This window comes from Amphiprion ocellaris, chromosome 22 (genome assembly GCF_022539595.1).
Source record: "Amphiprion ocellaris isolate individual 3 ecotype Okinawa chromosome 22, ASM2253959v1, whole genome shotgun sequence".
NCBI lineage: Eukaryota > Metazoa > Chordata > Actinopteri > Pomacentridae > Amphiprion > Amphiprion ocellaris.
This window is the reverse complement of record NC_072787.1, coordinates 13,020,177-13,041,130: the sequence shown is the minus strand read 5'-3', so window position 1 is coordinate 13,041,130 and position 20,954 is coordinate 13,020,177. Positions and strand designations below refer to the sequence as shown.

Here is a 20,954-nt window from a genome sequence, read left to right as displayed (position 1 = left end):
TCCCTACTGGTATATATGTAGTCATGCAAATTGTGCTCACATTTACTGTGCGTTTTCCCACCATTCACAGTTTTGCCTCAGAAATTAAAGCCACATGACTGTGTTTGACAATATAATTTTATTCGGTTAATAATAATTACACACACTGGCATTAGCTCTAGAACATACAGGTGGGTCTTTGCTCAAGATGACAAACTGAACTTGCGCTCAAGGGTTCCAGCCTTAATCTGCTCCTCCTTCCTATCCTGTAAAACAGACGACAAACAGATGATGGGTTAGTACAGTTTCCATAGCAACAAAGTCATATCACCCTCTTCACCTTCCGGACATTTTCTCAACCGCGTGTTTTATGATTTTCAAGCAGTTTTTTCCTCCCAGCAGAGAGGGGGAGACGAACATGATAGCCCAGCAGTGTGACAATTGCACCAAATTCTTGCTGGAATTTCAATTGGTGAGGATTTAGAGGGTGAATCTCCATAACAATGGGGAGGAAAATGAAAGCAGGAAGCATTTCAAATGAAGCATTCATTTCTAATGTAAATGGATCTGTGACAAAAAAGGAAAGCATTTCAATGTGCACCTACAAGGGAATAACGAGTCCCAATTCTCAACTAAATAGAATGGCATTCGTGACCAAATCACATTTTAAGATTGTCTAGGCAAAAATATTAATGTTAACTGTATTGTCAGTGTAACACAGTAGCTAGAACATAATGGCTGCTGTAACATGGTGTTATCATGCTAATACTGAGTTACTGCATTATATCAAATGAATTCATTGATGTTTTGACCACTAGATTAGTACTCGGTATTGTAAAAATAATATACAATGAAAAGATAGGGGGTAGGGATGGGAACAAAACAAACACTTAGACAGCTGCAGCACAAAAGAAATCCCTAACATGCATGTATTTTAGTTTTTCGTGTTTTGGTTCTGCTCTTTCGCATGCCCTTTACACAGCTTAATACAGTTTTTGTTGTTAGCTTGCACCACTATATCTGCACTGTAGACTTAAGTCACACAAAAAGATGACAAAGTTACAAAACATGCACCTTCTGAACCAAAAGCTAAAACTTATTCATTAGATGATTGATGACTTATCAATCAAAGAGGAGACTGCCATGCATCTTGTCTCATACCCTGTCTGTCTTGAAGATGTAGTAGAGGGCAAAGAGAGGCACAACTCCAAACATTGCACCCAGCAGAGATGTCTTGAATGTGGGCTTGAAGTGTGGGTAGGGGTTGGTACGTGCATACACCCATCTTGTTAGGGCAGGATCTTCCTGTAAAGACATAGCAATCACATTTCAGTTATTACCCTGTGTACTGACTTAAACAACAATCCAAGACAAAAACAGTATAAAAATACATGAAAGAATATCTCATAATAATGTGTATATGTCTCAGAAGTCACTACAACATCTACCCTTAAACACCTGAAATGGAAATTCAATGAAAAAAATTAAAATTCCCAAGAGAAAAGGGAAGAAACCTGAAAAGAATAGCAGAGAAAGAATCGCATTTCCAGGACAGGGTGTTCTTACTGTATATATGATAAGTCACTGAAGGAACAGCCCGAGAGTAAGTAATATTAGTTAAACTAAACCTTAACTATATTTAAATGATTTGATCCCCAGGTTTATGTATCATTCTTGATGACCACTGTCATAACCTACCAGGACAACTGAACACAACGGAGCCATCAATAGTGTTATTGATTTTTTTTTTACTATGATGACAAGCATAAAGGTATGCTTTAAAACGATATGTACTACACAAACAGAAGTAAAGGAATTACAATACAAAGAAACAGAATGACAGTATGAAGTCACTCAAGCACATATAGCAAATATTAAGAAGGGCAAGTTGAAGAGGCAAAGAGAAAAGTCAGTTGTATATTAAGATAAGATGCCACATCTTTCAAATGTTATTTACAAGTGAAGAACTGTAGAGCGTTAGAAACTAATTGCTGCTTTACTGATTGAACCAGCTAGTGATTTATCAGTCCGGACTTCGGTAAGTGTATTTGCAGGACAGAAAGAGATATGTGTACCAAATAGCTACACAAATATTACAAACGACATCCGACTTAGACGTGCAAAAATGAAACTCGAACTGTTATTTTGTGGCGTATTTAACGATTCAACTGCACTTCGGTAATGTAGCAGTTTACTACAATTAAAAGATGCAAACTGTGTGCTACTTAATGTAGTAAGAGCTGCCACCGATACGCCTAAAATCACACTGTATAATTCAGTTAAGCTTGATATATGTTTTAGAAAATATCAAACTGGTATTAATTCTAGTCTGCAAGTGTTCCGAATCACTGCTAGCTAGCTAAGGCTACTCATTAACGTCAGTATATCATCACAAACAATATCAATGTCCCATAACTCCGGATGTTAACGTTGAGTTTAATGTTTATCAATAAATATGGATCCCGTTTTTCATGAAATTACGTGTGTTCGACTTCTCTGTGCCCTGACATGCTAGGGCTAGCATCCCAGCTAATAGCTTGAGACTACTTCAGGGGTGACATTGCTAGCTAGCAGGTAGTCACTTACAATGAGCTCTTGTCTGTGCGGGTTGTTGAGTTGCGTCTGATACTGCCTCTTCAGATTCGCTCGTATTGCACCTCTGGCTTCTTCGGCACGCCTCTGCTCCGGCGACAGGTTGAAATATTCGTTTGGATCCAACGTTTTTGGCCGAGTGGCCAAGGGCGCCTCTCGGTAGTCCGCCATGATTGTTTGATGACGGATGGAGTGGGGCAAATGTGAACTCGTGAAATCTCGCGTTGACTTGAATATAGCACCGTTACCACAGCGACATCAAACTTTGAAGGAGTCAAGCAATGAACGCTGCAAACAAAAATCAAGAAAAAGAGGACGAGGACTTGCCGGCTGACAATGAAAGCGACTTTAAACACAAAGAAGGTTCTTTAGAAGACGAACGGAGTTTAACAGAGGGGGAAGAATACGTAGAAGCAGCGGTAAAAGCCATCCAGGACCGGGCTATTCAGAGGCCAAACACTCACAACATACACCAACCACCTGCTGTTAGCGACTTTTTACGCAACTTTCTCTTCCAGACAGGCATGACAGAAACCCTTAACTGTTTTCAAACTGAGTGGACCGAGATGGTGCAGAAAGGGCTGGTGGATGCAGACAGAGTGGACGTGGTACCGGACGTGTACACTGAGAACCAGCGTCTGGAAAGGGAGCTGAAACATGCCCGGCGGGAGAGAGAGGAGTACCGGCAGGCGGTGTCAGTCGCAGCTGAGACGCTGGTGAGGGCGCAGAAAGCCAGAGACCTCCAGAGACTGCATCATCAGCGTGTCATCCAGGAGAAAAACAGGCTCATTGAGGAGATGAGGAAAGTCAAAGTGCAGTGCGACAGCTACGAACCTGCTTTAAAGCGAATGAGTGAAAAATACCAGGCAGTTTCGAGGCAGGTGTTGCTGGGGGCTTTGGAGAAGGACAAAGCATTAGGACAGGAGAGCCGCCAGTCATCTGAGCAGGAGTCCCTTATCTGTGGGGATGAGGAAGGAACGATGAAGACTACAGGAAAGCCAGGTGTCAGGGAGCGTCCAGTGACCCAGCCAAGACCTCCGGCATCTCCACGGTGTCCTCGGAGGCAGAACAGGGTGCAGTCAATGAAAGCTAATGCCCCTTGATAGAAATCATATCTATAAATTAGTATTAACAGTCACACGTGTATGTTTTTCCTTCTCAGGTACAGACACTTTGCAAAATAACTTGCGTTTTTGGTTTTATTGTGCTGTAATTGGCAGAAAAATGTTGTTCCTAATGTAGCCTACTGATTTATGCACAATTTTATTTGTCACATTCATTGTCATACGGATCAATCCACTGTAGTACATGAAATACTTTTTTGTGTGGTTTGCTATGTATTCACGTTGCAGGTATAGCAACCAGAATGTGAGGGTGTTGTTGGCAGATTTTGCAAAATGATGTTGAATATTGTTCATACATATTTATACATTTTTGGGGGAAATATCAGAGGAAGAAGTAATAGCTGCACGTGCTAGAGGTGATTTCTGCAAGACCTTGATATTCTAAAATGTGTGATTCTAAATATACAGATCAATTTGGCAATAACAACTACATGAGGGTTGTTTCAACTTGATAGCTCTGTAGATATTTCTAGTTTGACTGTGAGAAGTGTTAGACTGCCAAATTTATGTATGGTGATAATGTGAACATGATCACGGCAATCAAAATAAGTCCTGTGCACTGAAATTCAGTTAATCAGTTGTGAGACTTTTAACATTATTATGACTGAGATCCCAGCCAAGACAAATGTGTACCTATTTATCAGTTTGTCATTGCTACTTTTTTATATTTACACATGTTGCACTGCAGAAGATAACCACAAGAGGGCATTCTCTAGCCAGATTTGTTTACACTTACCACAGTGCATACAGCAGTGCTGCACTCACTCAGAAAAATTATTAACAGCATGAAAGCAGGAATCTGCTGCATTCGGAGACAAACCAGTAAAGTACCAGAGTCACTTATGCTCATAAGTGTATTTATTTTTCCACTGACGACCACAGTAATGGAGTGTGCAGGGTTTGGAGTGGAAATAAAGCCACTAAACAGACTAGGCAGGAACATTATACAGCTAATATTGCAATAAATTTTGTGCAGTGAAATCACATTAGATGGCTTACAATTTGTACATGACATTCATGGGTAATATTTCTCCTCGAGGAGATCACAAGGTACAGCAGTGCAGTGTTGTTTCCCTACTTTAGCAGAGATGTTCTAGCTTGCAAGAGACAACCAGCCAACATAGACTGCCCTACTGTTGTTTTTATTTCAGCATGGTCATGGAATGTAACTGAAGCTGAGGTCTTATACACATTTGTTGATTATGCAGCACATTCAGTAGATATAACAAGTTCTCACACAGTTCTCTCTAACCTTGAACTTCATACTTGAGCAGCAGAGTGGCACAGAGATGCTGAGAGAGCTCTTTGATCCAGAGAGGCCCAGGCGCAGCTACAGTACGTGTGACCAAATGATTTATTGTCCTCTCCGGACCTCTAAAGTGCCACCCGCTCTGCAGTTTTGAAACATCCATTTATGACTTTGAAATTCAGTGAGAGACCACAGTCCGGTTCAGAGAGAGATTTAGCCTCAAATGAAATATTAATATGTTGCTGCCCGACCTGGCATCTATTGCCCTTGTGGACTTAAGGATGAACTTCTGGGAAGTTTTCAAGCTGTAGGCACAATAACCACAAGTTTATTGTCCTTTTCTTTCTTTTTCTTAAAGCTGGTGCTGCTACTTTCAGCTTCCACATTATTTCTTTATGCCCGGTATGTTCCACAGAACAGTTGGTATTTTATTCTTTATCTGTGATGCTGACTGACGTTTAGTTTTGATGCACTTATTGTACACACTCTGACAGATAACTGAGAGGTAATGATGTAATATAGATACAGAGGCAGTTCCAGACGGAGAGATAAAGGAATGAAAAGGCGTCAGTGATTTCTATCAGCGGTCTCTGCTACCTTGCAAGACTTAATCATTCCCAGTAATCAGAAGTTATTCTGTGCTGCTTTGGTCTTTTCAAATGACTTCTACACGCGAGACCGGCTTGGAAAGTGGAAGCAGGTTTCTTTTCCGACCACAAGCTAAAATTACTTTTCTCCTTATTTTTCATCGAAGGTCCCTGAAGTGGTTTGTAGACTTAGAGACAATGACCTAAGCAGTGTTATGCTGCTCTTTGGTACTTATTCATAACATTTCCTGTCCCAGCGATTCCATTACTCCTCTGCTGCCCTTGAGGAATGTAACTGAGGAATGTAATGTTCCTTTCCACCCTTGTTTTCATCTACAGGACATAATTGTGCCAGTTTAAAGCCTTTGTAATTTCCACAAATGGCCTCAAAGTTAATAAAGTGATGGTTCAAGGCAGGAGTCAAGCGGCGTGTTATTTCCTACCTCCCAAGTCCAAAATATCTTATTTTGTGCCCCCTCGTCACTGACACTTCATATTTGTATAGATACAGTTGTTTTTCAGAAGCTTTAGAACAAGTTTTTGACTTTGGATCTCCGTCTTAAATGTCTAAGGCTGATTGGAATTCCTCCCCTGCCTGCCCAACTCCCTGTGCTGCCCTCTCAGCTCATTTCTCCACTGACAGCTCTGTCCACTTCGTAGAATGCAACATCCTTTGTGTCATACTAAAGAGACAAACTGAAATTCAAGCCTAAACACCAAACCTGCCTCATATCCCTTCTCACTGCTGCCTCTCTCCCTATTTGCGTCTTTTAATCCAATGCTCTGCTTATGCAGCTGAATTACACCAGGCTTTAAATTATGATTGATTGAGTAAAACTGCTTTAGCCTAGTTATCAGCCATCTTAAATGATGCTTTGGCTCCTTATTCTCTCAAATATATTTTTAAGAAATGTTCCTCTTTCTCAATTTATCATCAATTCTGTCTGCCATCCTATTCTAATCTCCATCTATGAAATTGATTCACACTGTCTGGGAGTATTCCCTTCTTAATAAATCAGCTTTTCATGGATCTATATGGTGGGCAGCGGGTCAAACTTAGCAATATTTTCTGCTTTAATGTACTATGCAGGGCAGAGATTGGCTCATGACAGTGACTCAGCAGGCATCCATCATCTTCAAGGAGAGCTACACGGATGAATTGCCCAGAGACAGAGTTGACAGAATCCTGCATTTTTCTTTCAGCTCTGCTCATCTCGGCACCAACAGGCTCTTATTGCCTGTGAATTACTAATGCTGAGGGATGTGGGGACACAGGCTAGCATCCAGCATTTTGCACCTGGCATGAAAACACCTCGAAGAATCCATTTTGGCAATGTTGTGAATCAGGTGGTGAATCAAGTCACAAATGCTCTGTGATCAAACTTAAACCAACACTGTCTGTCTCCTGACATTTTGGGATTATTAGTAACTGTCCAGTCATTAGCCAGAGCTGTATTAGCAAACCAGGGATGTTGGGATCTCCCCCAAAAGGTCACTATTCATTCATTCACTTTGCTCATTAGCTGTCTTGCTAAATCCCTGGGAAGCTGGTTCTGTCTGAAGGCAACCAAATGTGACTAACAGCACCTCTTAAGCTAATTCCTCTGTCATTTGTTTAATCTGTACAGAATAGAAATAAGAAAACTATTTGTAGATATTAAGTTATTTGTGGGACTATTTCTTGGCCAAGGTTGCTGATTTCTTGGAGTCTAATCACAAGCGTAAGGTTGCCAGGCAACCTGTCCCTCCTTTAAGCCAAAGCTGGTTCAGTTCTTATAGGCCTATTGATCATATGGACACAGTACTACATTTTTTATTCAACCCTTAGCATAAAAGTGCATTGTTCAAAATGTTGAACTCTTTAGACCTCATCCTAACAACTGGGTTATATGAAAAAACTAAGAGGTACACTACATGTCACCTCTCACAGGTGCTATTCTATGTGTTTTGCTTCTAATGACTTTCATATTATTGGTTTCATTTTATGTTTTCAGTGTTTTAGGTTCAGTGCTTTAGTTTGAAGTATAATACATAATTGTTTATGTTCTACTATACAAGATAAGACTAAAGATAAAAAAGAACAAGGAGATTTACAAGATGCTTTACTAGAATATATGTCAAAAATATAGTTTTGGATGACCTCAGTGATGTTTTTAAGCACAAATTGCAAGTGGATCTATACTGGCCAGATTTGGCATTACTGAAATTTTGAAATGTAACACTGATAATATTTATTTGAAGTTACTGAAAATGGAAATATAACAGAATCGAAAAATGGTAAATGAGGTTTAAGTACAAAATTGTGGGCTCAATTCATCATTCTTTCTGAATCATGTTTTGTAATACATCCGTTGTATGTGGGGTGTAGTGATTACTATTTTTTTTTGCTATTATGGTGATTTTCTTGTTATGATCCTGCTCCAGCCCCTGCCCTTCTTTCCCCTTTTTCCCATTTCTCCCTCATGTCTCTCTCTCTCCCTGTCTCTCGCCCTCCTGCTCTCCCTGTTTCACCTGCCTGCATTCTGCCATCAGCTGATTACTGCAATGAGTGTCACCTGCAGTGATTAGTTCATTCACCAGTTCTCTACCTCACCTCCAGTATTTAAGTTCCATGCTTCCATTCACTCCCTGCCAGATCATAGATTCACATCCCTTCTTTGATTCTGTTACCCTCCTGGATTCTGTTTCTCCCCACCAAGCCTGCCACCTCTGGACTACTTCAGCCCCATGGACTCTGCTGCTCTCCCCCCTCCTGGATTTCCCCTTCCTGGACTCCGTTTGTTCCAACCTTGTTAATGGATTTACCCCAGCCTGTTTTCCCCTCACTTGTCAGTTCCCCCATCTTGTGAGTACCCCTCCTTAGCTTAGTTTTGTTAATAGTTCAGTTTTGTAGACTTCCGTTTTTGTAATCATAGTTGCTTGTAGAGTTTTAGCAGTTTTGGTTTAGTTCTGTCCCCCCAGTTCAGTTCTATATTTATGTATTGGTTAAGTTACTTGGTTAAATAAATCTCTTTCAGTTATTCACTTGTCTGCCTGTTTCTGTGTGTCTGCACTTGGGTTCTCCGGCTTCCCCTCGTAACATTTCTGTAGAATTTTATTTTTGAAATCCCTAGGGACCCCAGTCTTTGTATGTTGAATATGGTGGTAGATTGAGGGTTAAAAACCAACACTGTTTTTCTCAGCTGTCGCAGAGTCTTTTATATCCACTACAAACGAATAGCGACACCAGCAGTTTATGTTTGGCATGTTGGTAATGTGTAGCTTTGCTACAGGCTACTCTGTATTACTGTAGCATCCACATTTCATGTTACTTGAGGTAATGAATGTTATTATAAACTGTGAGTGGAAACTTATATTGAAATGATATTTCAGGCAGTGTCAGACACACTCACTAGAAATGTGTTTTTAGTGACAAAATGAAGGATTGCAGGTGGCAGACTGCTCCTGGAGCTGCAGATGAAGGCTTTATTTGTAATCAGGGCCTGACAGAGCTTGAAAAAGTCAATGAATTCTGCATTGGCCCATAAATAACCTTCCAGCTAGCACACATGTTCAAAGGTCAGCAGGCTGATATATTGAGCTGACATCACAACACAAACGTTACTGAGGACTTACACATATCACGCATAGATCTCAGTTTCTGTCCCTCTCTGCCTTTTCTTCATTAGGGTCGGAGTGACGTGACAGAGCTGGGCCACTGTGACAGCATTTAGAGGAAGTTTTGACAGCTAGAGTTGGGGAGGCTGCTTCAGGGAGGTGATGTCAGCCCAGAGAGGAGTGACACGAGGTGAGGGAAGACGGCCAACGCCCTGTATCTGATCTGATGGGAAGTGGCAGGAGATGAAAAGAAGGAGTCAAATTCAGCCTGAAAGCGTGGTCACTGTCTGAGGTCAGCGGGAACAGAGAATAAATGAGAACCACTCCAGGAATACTGAGTAAGGAATGTCTCGTTTTGACTGTCAGTCACACTGAAGTTACACTTCAGAGAAAGTCTGCAGTTGATATGCGATTTAAACAACTTTTACAACCTGATAAAATGAAATTAAAGGGTAACAGTTTATTTCAGCTATTCTTGAACTGCCATCATTTATGATAACATTACATGGACCAAAGTATTGTAATTGCTCACATCTGGGAACACAAACTACAATATAGTTTTATAAACAAAAGCAGAATCAAACAGCTGTTTAATGAAGTCACATTATTTGAAGGTATAAGTCTCATTTAACTGTGCATAAAGTATTAACAATAATTGTTCATTGCACAGGAAAACTGTATACACAAACACGGCAGGTCAAAGCTGAAAACATGAACCACTGCTTTGTTTTTTTTATTATTCTCATGCAATATCATTTTTACCTTGCCAGAGTCACATGAGAAGCAAGAGGATAGTTTTGATTTTTTCACATCTTTGAACAAGCAAAGTTCTTTTTTTTTTTTTTAAAGCAGTACCAGTGAATAAAGGTGAAATACCCAAACGAATCACACAAAACCAGGACTCTCATCTCATTGAAGACATTAATTTTGATTAACAAAATAACAGTTTAGTCACATTTGTCAAATGTTCAAATCAATAAAGTTTAAATGATTCCAGATTAAATGCAATGATTAGAATTTTATTAGTGACTGACAGGTAGAACCTGTTTTGTTGAGGTCTCGGACATCTGGGGTTCTGGTGTTTTGTTTGCTGCTGAAGTGTGCCATGTCATTATAAAAAGATCTAAAGAGCCCTCTAAGGCCTTCAGACAAAGAGGTAATGGATGCCTGAGTCTGGAAAGGAATTTAAAAAAAACTCCATATTGTTTGAAATAAATCCTTCTACTGTAGGGAAAATCATCTTCAATTGGTATTGATTTCAAACAACCACCAGTTTCTTCATGACTGGCTGGCCCACTAAATTCAGCCCAAAAGCAGACTGCTTGATTCAAAAAGAAGTCCTCCAGGACCCTCAAAATTTCATCCCAGGATCTGCATATAAATCTCGGAACCGTCGATGTCCAAGTCTACGTGACTATAATCAGAAAGAGTTTGCACAGTTGGCTAGTGAACATGGAGTCAAAGACCAGGCCTTTTGGAGCAATATGCTCTTGACAAACAAATCTAAGCTGTGTGGCCGCAGTAACGGTGAACATATTTAGTATTGACTTAAGACAGCTGTTCAGCAAGAAGAACGTCATACCAGCTGTGAAGCGTGGTGGTGCAAATGTGGTGGTTTAGGGTTGTTTCATTGCCTCTGGGACTGGGCAGCTTGCTGTCGTTGATTCAACCATGAATTCTGCACCATGTCAAAGAGTGCTTGAAGATAATGTGAGCCCATCTGTCTGAAAGTTGAAATGAACCTTCAAACATAATCATAATTCTAAACACACAACAAATCCACCAAGAGGTGACTCAAAAGAGGAGAATAGGGTCATGGAATGCCTGTATAATAGACCAGTCTGAATCAGAAGGACGTATTGTGGAGGATTGGAAAAAGAACACTCAAACATCTTGGTACTGAAAGAAGAGTGTTCAAAAACTTTAGCAAGCCGATGTCAGAGATTGGTGGAGAGTTATGCACGTAGTTGTTTCTGCTAAAGGGGGCGATGCTAGCTTCTGAGATACTTCTTTCACAGACACTTACTTTTTCTATTGATATTTTTTGCTAAATAAACTGAAAAATCAAATGTTTTCTTTTGTGTGTTCATGTAAAACCATTTTTATCTTCAATAAGAAGAAAATGAGGATTAAAAAAAAATCAATTTACCCAGTGCATATTTTTTTTCTCATTACTCTATGAAGGTGTCATCCCTTCTTATTTCAGACTACTTGTCTCTCTAACAGGTGCAAACATCTCTCAGTGGGCTCAGTTTTTTGTTTCCAGAGTTGAGCAGTGACCTCATTGAATGTATTTGTTATAAATAGTGTGTTTGATGGTCAAAACAATGAAACATAACCACAAAGGGTTCGTGTAATCCTGTTCAAAGCTGAACCTACGTCTTCCTTAAGGACAAACTCGTACCCACTGCTATCGTAGAACTTGTTTGTGACTGTGCTTTCCCACATTACATGATGTTTGGGATGAGATGCTCCTGTCAACAAGAAACTAATACTTACGCAGTGGTTTCCAGAGCTCGAGGATGTTGACTGGAAGCCACTAACTACATATGAACCTAACTGAGCTTTTATGGGAAAATCTGACATCTCGCTTTGCTTGCATTTCCTACCACAATCCTATAGATTGAAAGCTTCCAAATTACGTTGTTAATCATGATGATCATCAGCTTTGTTGTCAAGGGGGACGACTGAAGCCAGAGCAGAGCGGAAACAATGCAGCAAACCATTAAAACACCGCAATGACTGAAACACAGCTCCCCTTTGTGTCGGCCACACACGGTGACACATGTTCAGATTGAAGACTGACCCTTGAATTAACATTTACATCACCAGAGGAAATGGGTTTATAAAGCTGGATTCTATTTTTAAAGTGTCTGCCTACAGTTATATCACATTCGGAGATTGTGTGTCAGCTTGTGCACACTCTTGAACACTTTTGCCTCATTGTATCAAGTCATCAGCCAGGAGTTTCCCAGGATGCATTAGCTCGAGGGTACAGTCAGTCAAGTGTTACCCTGCTGTTAGCAGTCATAGAAACGTGTGTGTGTGTGTGTGTGTGGCAGATAATAGGGGAGAGATCTGAGGCTGTGTCACTGTAGCTGCTCTGAAGTAGGAATATTAAGATATTGGTCTTTATTTGTGTCAGTGTTTTGGATAAATCAGAGTGTCATCCTGTGGTGGTTGGTCACCAAGACAACACTAATATCGTTCACAACCAGCTAATTCAGGCTATCTGGTGACTGGACGCCCAGCTCAGGGTCGTCTCTCCCAGAGAGAGCTTCTGAAGCATATTTAGCACCAATTATGTGCCTCAGGGAAAATGCCAAGTGTATAAATAGCATTTTGTTGTGTTTTGTTGTGTGTCTCTCTCTGCTTGTGTCCATAAAACCATGAAAATGAGACTGTGAACACTGCACATCTACGTCATGAGCTGAGCGCTTTGATCGGTAAACGAGGGGAGGATGAGTCACTCCATTCACTTAGATTGCTTGCACTTTTTCACTGGCTCATTTTCTTCATCAGATTGCCTCATAGCAGGGATTTTCTGCCATTTTCATTTTGGGTGGCCATGAGTGCAATTTTTTAGCAATTTTTTTTTTTTTTTTTTACCACTTTACTTTTAGCCCTGCAGCGTACATTCATCACAGCGTGGCACTGTTTTCTCTCAGAGTAGTGGCACAGGTGTTTGTTTAATCTGATATGCTGTAAATTATGTAGAAACCAAAACGCACTGCAGCCCACAGAGATCTGATTTTGTGCATATGTTTACGTCAGAGTCCTGCTGAAACACTCAAGCTAATCTTCTGGTCCAGACCATTCTGCGTTTCCATTCCAGGCCAAATGAATTAAAAATGACACAAGATATTTAAATAGACAAAGTTTGACTCCTGAAACAGATGGTCTGGACTTCGTTTAGGGTTTTTTCTCTCTCACACACACACACACACACAGGCTATTTGCCCTTGGCTGCTGTAATGTGAATAGATTAGTGAGTGTCTCATAGAAAAGTGGCTCCTGCTGGTTTATCCTGCTGCCATCGTTGCCAAACGTGAACTATACCTGTAACATTTCCCATCTATAATTGACAACTTAATAGAATTTCAGCCTCACTAATACTAAATTTTATGGCTCTATCATAGTAAAAAAACAAACAAACAAACATGCTGCTCAGGGGAAAAAGGCAAACATTATACAATTTGTTAAAGGAACAGAGACTTTTACACCATATGTCCCTACTTAACTTTTATTGAAACCTGATACAACAACACAGGAAATATTTCTGCAAAAATATACCCCCAATCTTCATAAGGAATCTGTGGTTAAATAGATTACAACACAATGGCAAACTATAATATTAATATGGGATCTCTTGTGATGTAATAACATGCAGGAATATATTAGAAATTAAAATTGTTTGTAAAAAGTATCCATAAGTGCAGACTGGCTGATAAATGTAAGCTAGCTTACAGTTAAAACAATAATGGAAGACACACATACAGTATCAGAATGACTCCATGAAATAGTAAATAAACACAGAAGTTCTTATTGCAAATGTTTTTTTTTTTTCATACCAGTCTTCAGTTATTCTACATGTTTTGGGTCAAACCTGGACACATTTCTACTGTGCACACCCCCTTGTTAGGATTTGCCAGAATGAGAAGGAAGATTTTATTCTGCAGCCCTTGTCTTCTATATGCTCCTTTTGGGTCTGTCGGCCTGCCCATCAGTCTGAGGATCTCCCTGCAGAGCACGAGGACACATCATATAAGCATTCATCGAAGGTTATTTTCTACATGTGGTGAATTGCTGTGCAGGATAGTAAACACTACAGAGTGACTCACCAGGACAGAGAAGGCTCCAGAACGTCCCTTCCCCCTCTTGGGTGGATCGAGCTTCACCTGTCTCCTTGCTCTTGTCACCTGAAACTGTGATCCCAAACATACCAGTGTTCGCTTATTACACTTGTGACATTTCCTCAAGGACAACAACTTATTTCTGCATTCTGAATGAGGTCATGACAAACATTTTCCACTTTCCAAACTAACAGAGCCGAGTGTGAATGATTCCCTGATGCCAAAAAGCCACTTTCATGGACTGATTACATAGACGAGTACACCAAAACTCATCCAGTAAAACCAAGTAAGGTGGCCTTATAACTCTGCTTGCACATCCGGCCACTTTGCCCCAGCTGTTCCTCTGCTCAGGGGGTTGCCATGGAGACTCACCTGTAGGGGGGTGGATTTCTTGTCGTTGCTAAGGAGGGAGAAGGAGCCGACGCGGGGTTTGCGCTTGTTTTTTTTCTTATTCGCAGCTTGAACCAAGTGTCTCCTGGACCTATCAGCCTACAAACACCACAGACACTGGGATTAGTACATACGTTGATACTTACACACACATTTCTGCTCTTTTTCAATCAATTTGGATTTCAAAAGCGCACATGCTTCCCTGCTTAGTGTTTTCCCCATCACAAGACTGTTTCCCTTTCACATATGCTCTCATCTAGTACTTTTATCAATTTAGCTGGTAAATAATGCAGTTTCTTAGGATCGTGTCTGTATTTGAGTACATACAGTATGACTAAAACCTTACAGGAACTTTGCAGCAGCCTGCTATCGCTGTAAATCTGTCCCCACCTCCCCCACACTTGGCTTTTGCTCACTCTGACTGCTGTGTGACTAACCAGAGTGGTTTACCTGGATGAGAGTGTTAGGGAAGCCTTTGACAGAGACGGCCCCGGGCAGGCTGGAGTGACTCAGGTGGGTGGGACCCCTGCGCTCCAACTGTCTCTTACGTCTGAAGAAAACCTACAAGGATGAGACAGTCACAACCACATCCACAACCACAGAGGGAAACAGCAGCTGCTGCGTGTTTCTCTGTGTCATAAAATACATTAAGCCTTGTGTGCCACGAGTGAACTTCAGTCTGTTTCTCTTCTTCTGTCCGGCCCTGCCCTCCCTCATCCTGTCCTGACCACATTCAGTTTCTTTTTCTTTTGTGGCAGGAAGTCAAACTTCAGCATTAAGGGGAGAGAACTGCAAATATTATTATTGTCAGCAGCCCCACCATATCCTGCATTGATCAGCACAAAATAAAGCCCTTCTATTGATTTGCTAATTTTCCTAATGAATGGTCTGTCACTTTGAGAAACAACAGGTCTCAGTTTGCCAATTAGGACTTTATGGTAAATTTATCACTCTACTGAAGGGCTTTAACTCCATCAATCCTTTTATTTCCCCCCCACAAGTTACATAAGTGTGGAAATAAAAAGACTGCTTCCAGTATCTGATAACAACTTCCTACCCCCTTTTCTTTTTCCACTCCGTTGAAAACAAAGACGACGACGTTCGCTACAAAATATTTGCCTCGCAATCATTTGCGAAGCCATTTAAAGTGCTTACAGTGATTGCCATTGACCTACATTCTGATGATTGCTTCAGCTTTCACCATTCTGGGATGGAATATTTTACAAATGGCTGTGGCACAACAGCTGTACACTTTGGAGTTGGTTAATTGCAATATGCATATGTTATTGTTGGTTTCTGTAACTGGAGAAGCTGAGATGCACACACTGTATAACTCTTGTGGAGTAATGGGCAGACTGTAACTCGTATTTGTTTGTGTCTACAACCAGATCTCTGTGTCACAATTACATACCACTTGTATCAGTAATGTGGTTATTCAGTCATTCAGTTTGCATTGAAGCTGCATTTTGTGCTACACAAATAACAAAAATGAAGCTGTCACTTCTCTGGTTTGTCTTTCACTTTCTCCTCTTTCTAACACAACTATGCCTGTTTTCTTTTCCTGTTCTTGCTATAAACTTCCCATGACCAAGTTTTGAGTTAAACCTGCTCTGTGTGTGTTAGTGTCCTCTAAGGGGAACTAAAGGATTCAGATGGAAGTGTTACTTTGTGAAGGAAAAGTGTAAGAGGTGGCACATACCAGTCCTTCAGTTAAGGGTAGTGCCTTTTGCTGCCTCTGTTCAACATTCTGAGAAGAAAAAAAGTCAAAATCAACATTCATGCTGCATTTAGCTTCTACAAATAGAAACTTTCATTAAGAAACAAATATTCAAACCCTGCAGCACAATTCAATTCATTGTTTTTGTGCTGTTTATGCGTCCAAAATTGTCAGTGTTCCTTATAATTTGTGCATTCTTCAGTATGAAATATGACCGTTCAGTAAAAAAAGTTAGGGTTTTTTTTGGTTTCACAGTGTTTAAGAAGTTCCATGACACAAACAAAGCAGGTCATGTTGTCCTACCTAACGATATGTCATAAGTTATGTTATTACTTGTCAAAAGAGATCATCCTCAAGCACCTAAAAAGGAAGCCACAGCTGTCATCTATTTGGTCTTGACGACCTCATAAAATCAAACAGTATGTTTTCCAAGTGCGTATGTTTATGATATTAATCAAACCGTGCTACAGTCCATTTGGTTTTCTGCTGTTATGCACATTATGTGTTGATGAGTACCATAAATTACCCATTTACTGTATTCCCCTCCATTATAAACACAAGTGACTCTGGTGGGAGCAGGCAGACACAAGTAAGCTAAACCAAATGCAGCAAATATAGCCTCTGAAAAGATGCTGCCGCTGGTATTAGTTAGTCCCCACCACATTTGAAGCTTATAATTGCGCATGCTGTAATTACATTACAAATAATTGCTGCAGAAAAGCACATATGTGGCACAAACTCCCTCGGATGGAACAGAATTCCCAACTGAGACTCTTTCATGTGTGGGTGAAAATCCTCCTCTCTGCTCCTGCAGCTGTCGAATCCGTTGTCCAGATGAGGATGATTACTTTGGACAGAACATGAGGACTGTCCACAGAAAAATTCTAACCACAAGTTTAAAGTATAACAGCCGGTAGCCACATGAAAAGCCAAAAAAAGGCGAGCTGAAGGATTTTGTTCCAGAGAGGGGTATATTTTTGGTGCAGTGGCATTATGGCTGTAAAAACCATTACAATGAGACTTTGTTTCTGTTAGAAAAAAAATTATATGTCTCCACAGGTCAGGGTTAGACTGCACTCCTTCCATCCTGAAACACACTTGGCCACTATTACAGTCATAGCAGCCCTTTTTCGAAGGAATCAGACTGGACTTACTCACATTCCAGCAGAGTCACTGGTTTCCTTTGGCCGAACGTCTGTATAAACACTGACTACACTGTGCCTGAGCAAAGGCTAAATAAATCAGTAGTCTACTGGTAAATTAAATCCAACTTAAAAGTACAAACTTTTAAAGAGTTTTATTTTATTCCTCTAATGAAATGATCCAGTGATTCCCAAAGGATCCACTCTAATAAATCTATACCAGTCACATAGAGGAAATGTAATTTAAAGAAGTAGATAAGTGGACATATTTTAAAGCTTTGGACCAATGATGTGGTTTGTAGTTACAAAAAAATGACAAAAAAATCCTATTATTTTGTGTGATGACCAATTTTTTTTACCTGTCAAACACAGCGCTGCCTTAAAATTAAAACCAAGCCATCTTAACATTACATTAGAAGATATATCATCATTTTTTGCTGCCAACTAACCTTACATGAGCCTGATAATTCTGGTTCTTTTCTATTACATTTGAGACAAGGGTTAGTTATTATGCAGTTTGTTGCAAGCAAACAATATTTAAATCAACTCAAACGGTCTGCACTTACCCCGGCATTGTCACAGCAGCACAGATGATGACTGATACATAATGAACACCCTTGTCCTGCCCTAACTATCACATCTATTAGAAGTGCGTCTCTTACCTGTTCGTCTGCGGTCTGTCTGCTGACACACGGCTCTCCATGGCTCGCTCCTGAGCAGTCGAAGGCGTGTGACAGCAGGCTCGCCTGCAGGCACAGCACGCACAGCCAGATAGTAAACCCCATGATCCAGGCAGGAACTAGACTGTTCCCAGCCCCTGTCAGCTCCCTGCTTTATACTCTCGGCTCTGCTAATGGGGAACAGATGCAGGGGAACGGGAGGCCATGCCAGCTTCACGCAGACAAACAGCCCACCACAAGCCTGTGCTCTGCGCCAGCCAGTGGCCTGTGGTCCTGCAGAAACATGTCAGACATCTTGAGGGGCCTCCCCTTGAAACCCTGCCTCCCCCTACCCCTCAACCCCCAACCCAAAGTAGAGTATGAAGGCCATTTTCCACTTATGCCTGCACTCCAACTGCTGCCAAAGTGTGTGTGTTTAAAGAGAGAGAGCAGCGAGACAGAAAACTTGTGTTGTCAAACCTCCGTACATAACAAATGAAAAATCTGTGGTTTGGTTCTCGTAATGTCTTTAAGAAATGCAGCATTATGATATGAATTTGTCTCCTGGCTCAGCATAGATGACTCTCTTTACTTGTGCTCTCAAAATGTGTATGTACAGCAACTGTTTATACAGTTCTTCACAGATCCAAACACTTCAGTAAGCCTTTTTAGAAATTACAGTAATTACTCCTCGGTAAACTTCTCAGTGAAATATACAGCAGCCCTTAACAATGTCAGTTTATCTTTCAGCCTGCAGACTACTGTCGACTGAACACCGGCAAAAGTGATTAAATCACGACTGTCAGAAATCATAATAAGTCTTTCATGATTTCTGGAAGCTAGATGTGATCATTTGGGAATAAATGGCTGAAAACTGAGAAAGAAAGTGCGTGTTTTCAATCTATTCTCTGATTTAATTCAACAGTATGTTTTACATTAACAGGCAAGCAAATTTTGTGGGTTACTATATCTCTGTGGGAGTTTATATGGCCTTTAAAACGTAGCACGCCATAAAGAATGCATCTCCTGGTGGGGAAAGTTGTACATGAATAGGCACCCTGTCTCAAGGTGCATTACAGGATGGAAAGAATAAGTGGGAGCGAGAAACAGAATGAATCCAGTTTTATGTCCTCCAGCCCCAGGCTCTCAGTCACAGAGGAAATGTCTCCTGCTAGGACATGCACCGCTGTGAAAATTGTGGAAATAAAGAAATAAAAAAGTCTAATTTCCGGTCCTGCCCATATACTACTTTCTTTTCCTCCAGCATATCAGTGGTAGATGAAGCTTCTCATCCAACAAACCTTAAAAAGATTATGAAAGCATTTCCCAGTGAGTCACAGTTTAAGTGGCGAGAATGAAACATCCCCAGCTCTGAATCGCACTCCCACCCGCCATTCCCTTATTTTCTGAGATACGCTGTGTAAGAACTGTGGTTGCAAACATCTCCCAGGAGCAGCAGCGAGACCACTGGCTAGACAGCTGCAGGCTAATGATGTGAATCGATTGAGGAGATGTTTATTCAGGAGACAAGCGAAGGGAAGACTGAAAAATGACCTGAAAGCAGCCAATGTTGCTTTATTTGGCAGATAATCCACTCAAGTCTATGAGCGGACAAACAAGTCAGCCATTTTATTGGAGGCATTCATTTCAGCGTCACTCCTGTTGGAAATCACAGTTTAAGCCATCAGATGACTTCTCGTAAGGCATGTCAAAATCACGTTGCCAAGGTTACGAGTTAACATTAACCTCACACAAACCACAATGTGGTCATGTAAAAAGACAGTAATCACAGCGAGGGAGAGTTATTTCATGCCCCAAATCCCTGTTATCTACTCCACACTTTCGAGTTTAAAGCATCCTTTTTAAAGCATCTCAGGGAGTTAACTACAGAAAATTGCCATGCAGAACTACTCTCAGCATTCGCCTTCTCCTATCCCCCCATGGGAAGTGTCATTCATCAGCAGCTCTGCTTTGAGCTGCTGTCAATGTGTCTGAGGATGATGCTGTATGGCTAGAAGCCTCTGACCTTGTGGAAAAAAAACACCTATTTTCCACTCAACTCAGTCTCCCAGCGTCTGTGGCCAGAGATGAAGAGACAGGTAATTTGTGACATATAAATACTTGTAGAAATGGGTTTGTTTGTAAGTGAGGGTAAAGCACCCAAGCCGTCTGGCTGCAGAATAGCAGATGAAAGAAAACAGGAAATGTTACTTAGGAAACAACATCTGGATTAAGAGACATGACTCAGAAAGTAATGGATGTTTTTGATTATGTAAGAGACTTTTAGAGGCTTATTTGTTAGAGGACAACCAAAAAACAGAAAAGACATTTTTTCTACCCAAATATAATGGAAGTAGTAGAAAAGATTGTGGAGTTCAAAGCATTAAAAATTAGATTTCAATGACGTCAACATGTCTTTCCAGAAGATGGAACCACAGACCTGGCTGTGAATCACTTACAGGGTTATTATTTCTTCTCCAGAAATGTGAAAATTATTGACATAGTAGAGCAACGAGTAAGCAAAACAGTTAAAGGAACAGTTCAGCATTCGGAGAAATGTACTTATTTGCTTAGTTCCCCACGAGTTAGACCAGAAGATTTGCACAGATTTTGGTGAGCTTAGCATAAACTGTGTGACTGTGTTAGTTTGCAGTGGTTAGAGGTGCTATTAGGTGGATTTAGTACCTTTGGGTAGACTACCTGTTTCTTCCTGCTTTCAGTCTTTGTGCTGAGTCTGGATGAAATCTCCAGTTTCTCCACCTGAGGTCTTTGCTATACCCAAACGTAAAATGTAAACCAAGGTTTAGTCATTAGATTTACTGTCCTTTCCTTTTATTTACTCTGTATTTTTACTTGAAGAACTCAACTGAAAGGCTGAATTGCAGCAGAAATATCTGGAGAAACGCACAAGATGTAAAATGCTAAAGGAGTAGTAAACCTAATTTTTGTACCGAAATAAAAATACTAGTAAAAATGGAAACGTGTAGTTTCAAGTTGATAGAATCAACAGAAATAAAGTGTCTTCACCAAATCAGAAAGATAATGAGAGTAATTCGAAACAGTAC

At 40.6% G+C, this 20,954-nt stretch overlaps 3 protein-coding genes across 4 annotated transcripts; 1 reads left to right on the top strand and 2 right to left on the bottom strand.

Annotated features, from left to right (window-relative positions):
* Positions 1-99: 99 nt before the first annotated feature.
* Positions 100-2,774, bottom strand: ndufb4 (NADH:ubiquinone oxidoreductase subunit B4). The gene is made up of 3 exons (XM_023297787.3): positions 2,566-2,774; positions 1,141-1,284; positions 100-245 (listed from the first exon to the last, which is right to left on the bottom strand). Exons 1-3 carry the CDS (start codon positions 2,740-2,742, stop codon positions 183-185), a joined length of 384 nt encoding a protein of 127 aa, XP_023153555.1. The 5' UTR covers positions 2,743-2,774; the 3' UTR covers positions 100-182.
* Positions 2,775-5,943, top strand: LOC111587712 (sperm-associated antigen 16 protein-like). 2 transcript variants are annotated; one of them, XM_023297796.3, is made up of 2 exons: positions 2,775-2,990; positions 3,090-5,943. In XM_023297796.3, exons 1-2 carry the CDS (start codon positions 2,853-2,855, stop codon positions 3,672-3,674), a joined length of 723 nt encoding a protein of 240 aa, XP_023153564.2. In that variant the 5' UTR covers positions 2,775-2,852; the 3' UTR covers positions 3,675-5,943. The 2 variants fall into 2 exon arrangements, with proteins under 2 accessions (XP_023153564.2, XP_054863129.1); XM_055007154.1 differs by having other exon boundaries at positions 2,788-2,990; positions 3,094-5,943.
* Positions 5,944-13,355: 7,412 nt separating this feature from the next.
* Positions 13,356-18,142, bottom strand: si:dkey-12l12.1 (uncharacterized). The gene is made up of 6 exons (XM_035942713.2): positions 17,893-18,142; positions 16,071-16,118; positions 14,822-14,932; positions 14,354-14,470; positions 13,970-14,053; positions 13,356-13,868 (listed from the first exon to the last, which is right to left on the bottom strand). The coding sequence occupies exons 1-6, from the start codon at positions 18,013-18,015 to the stop codon at positions 13,818-13,820; spliced, it is 534 nt and encodes a 177-aa protein (XP_035798606.1). The 5' UTR covers positions 18,016-18,142; the 3' UTR covers positions 13,356-13,817.
* Positions 18,143-20,954: the final 2,812 nt, after the last annotated feature.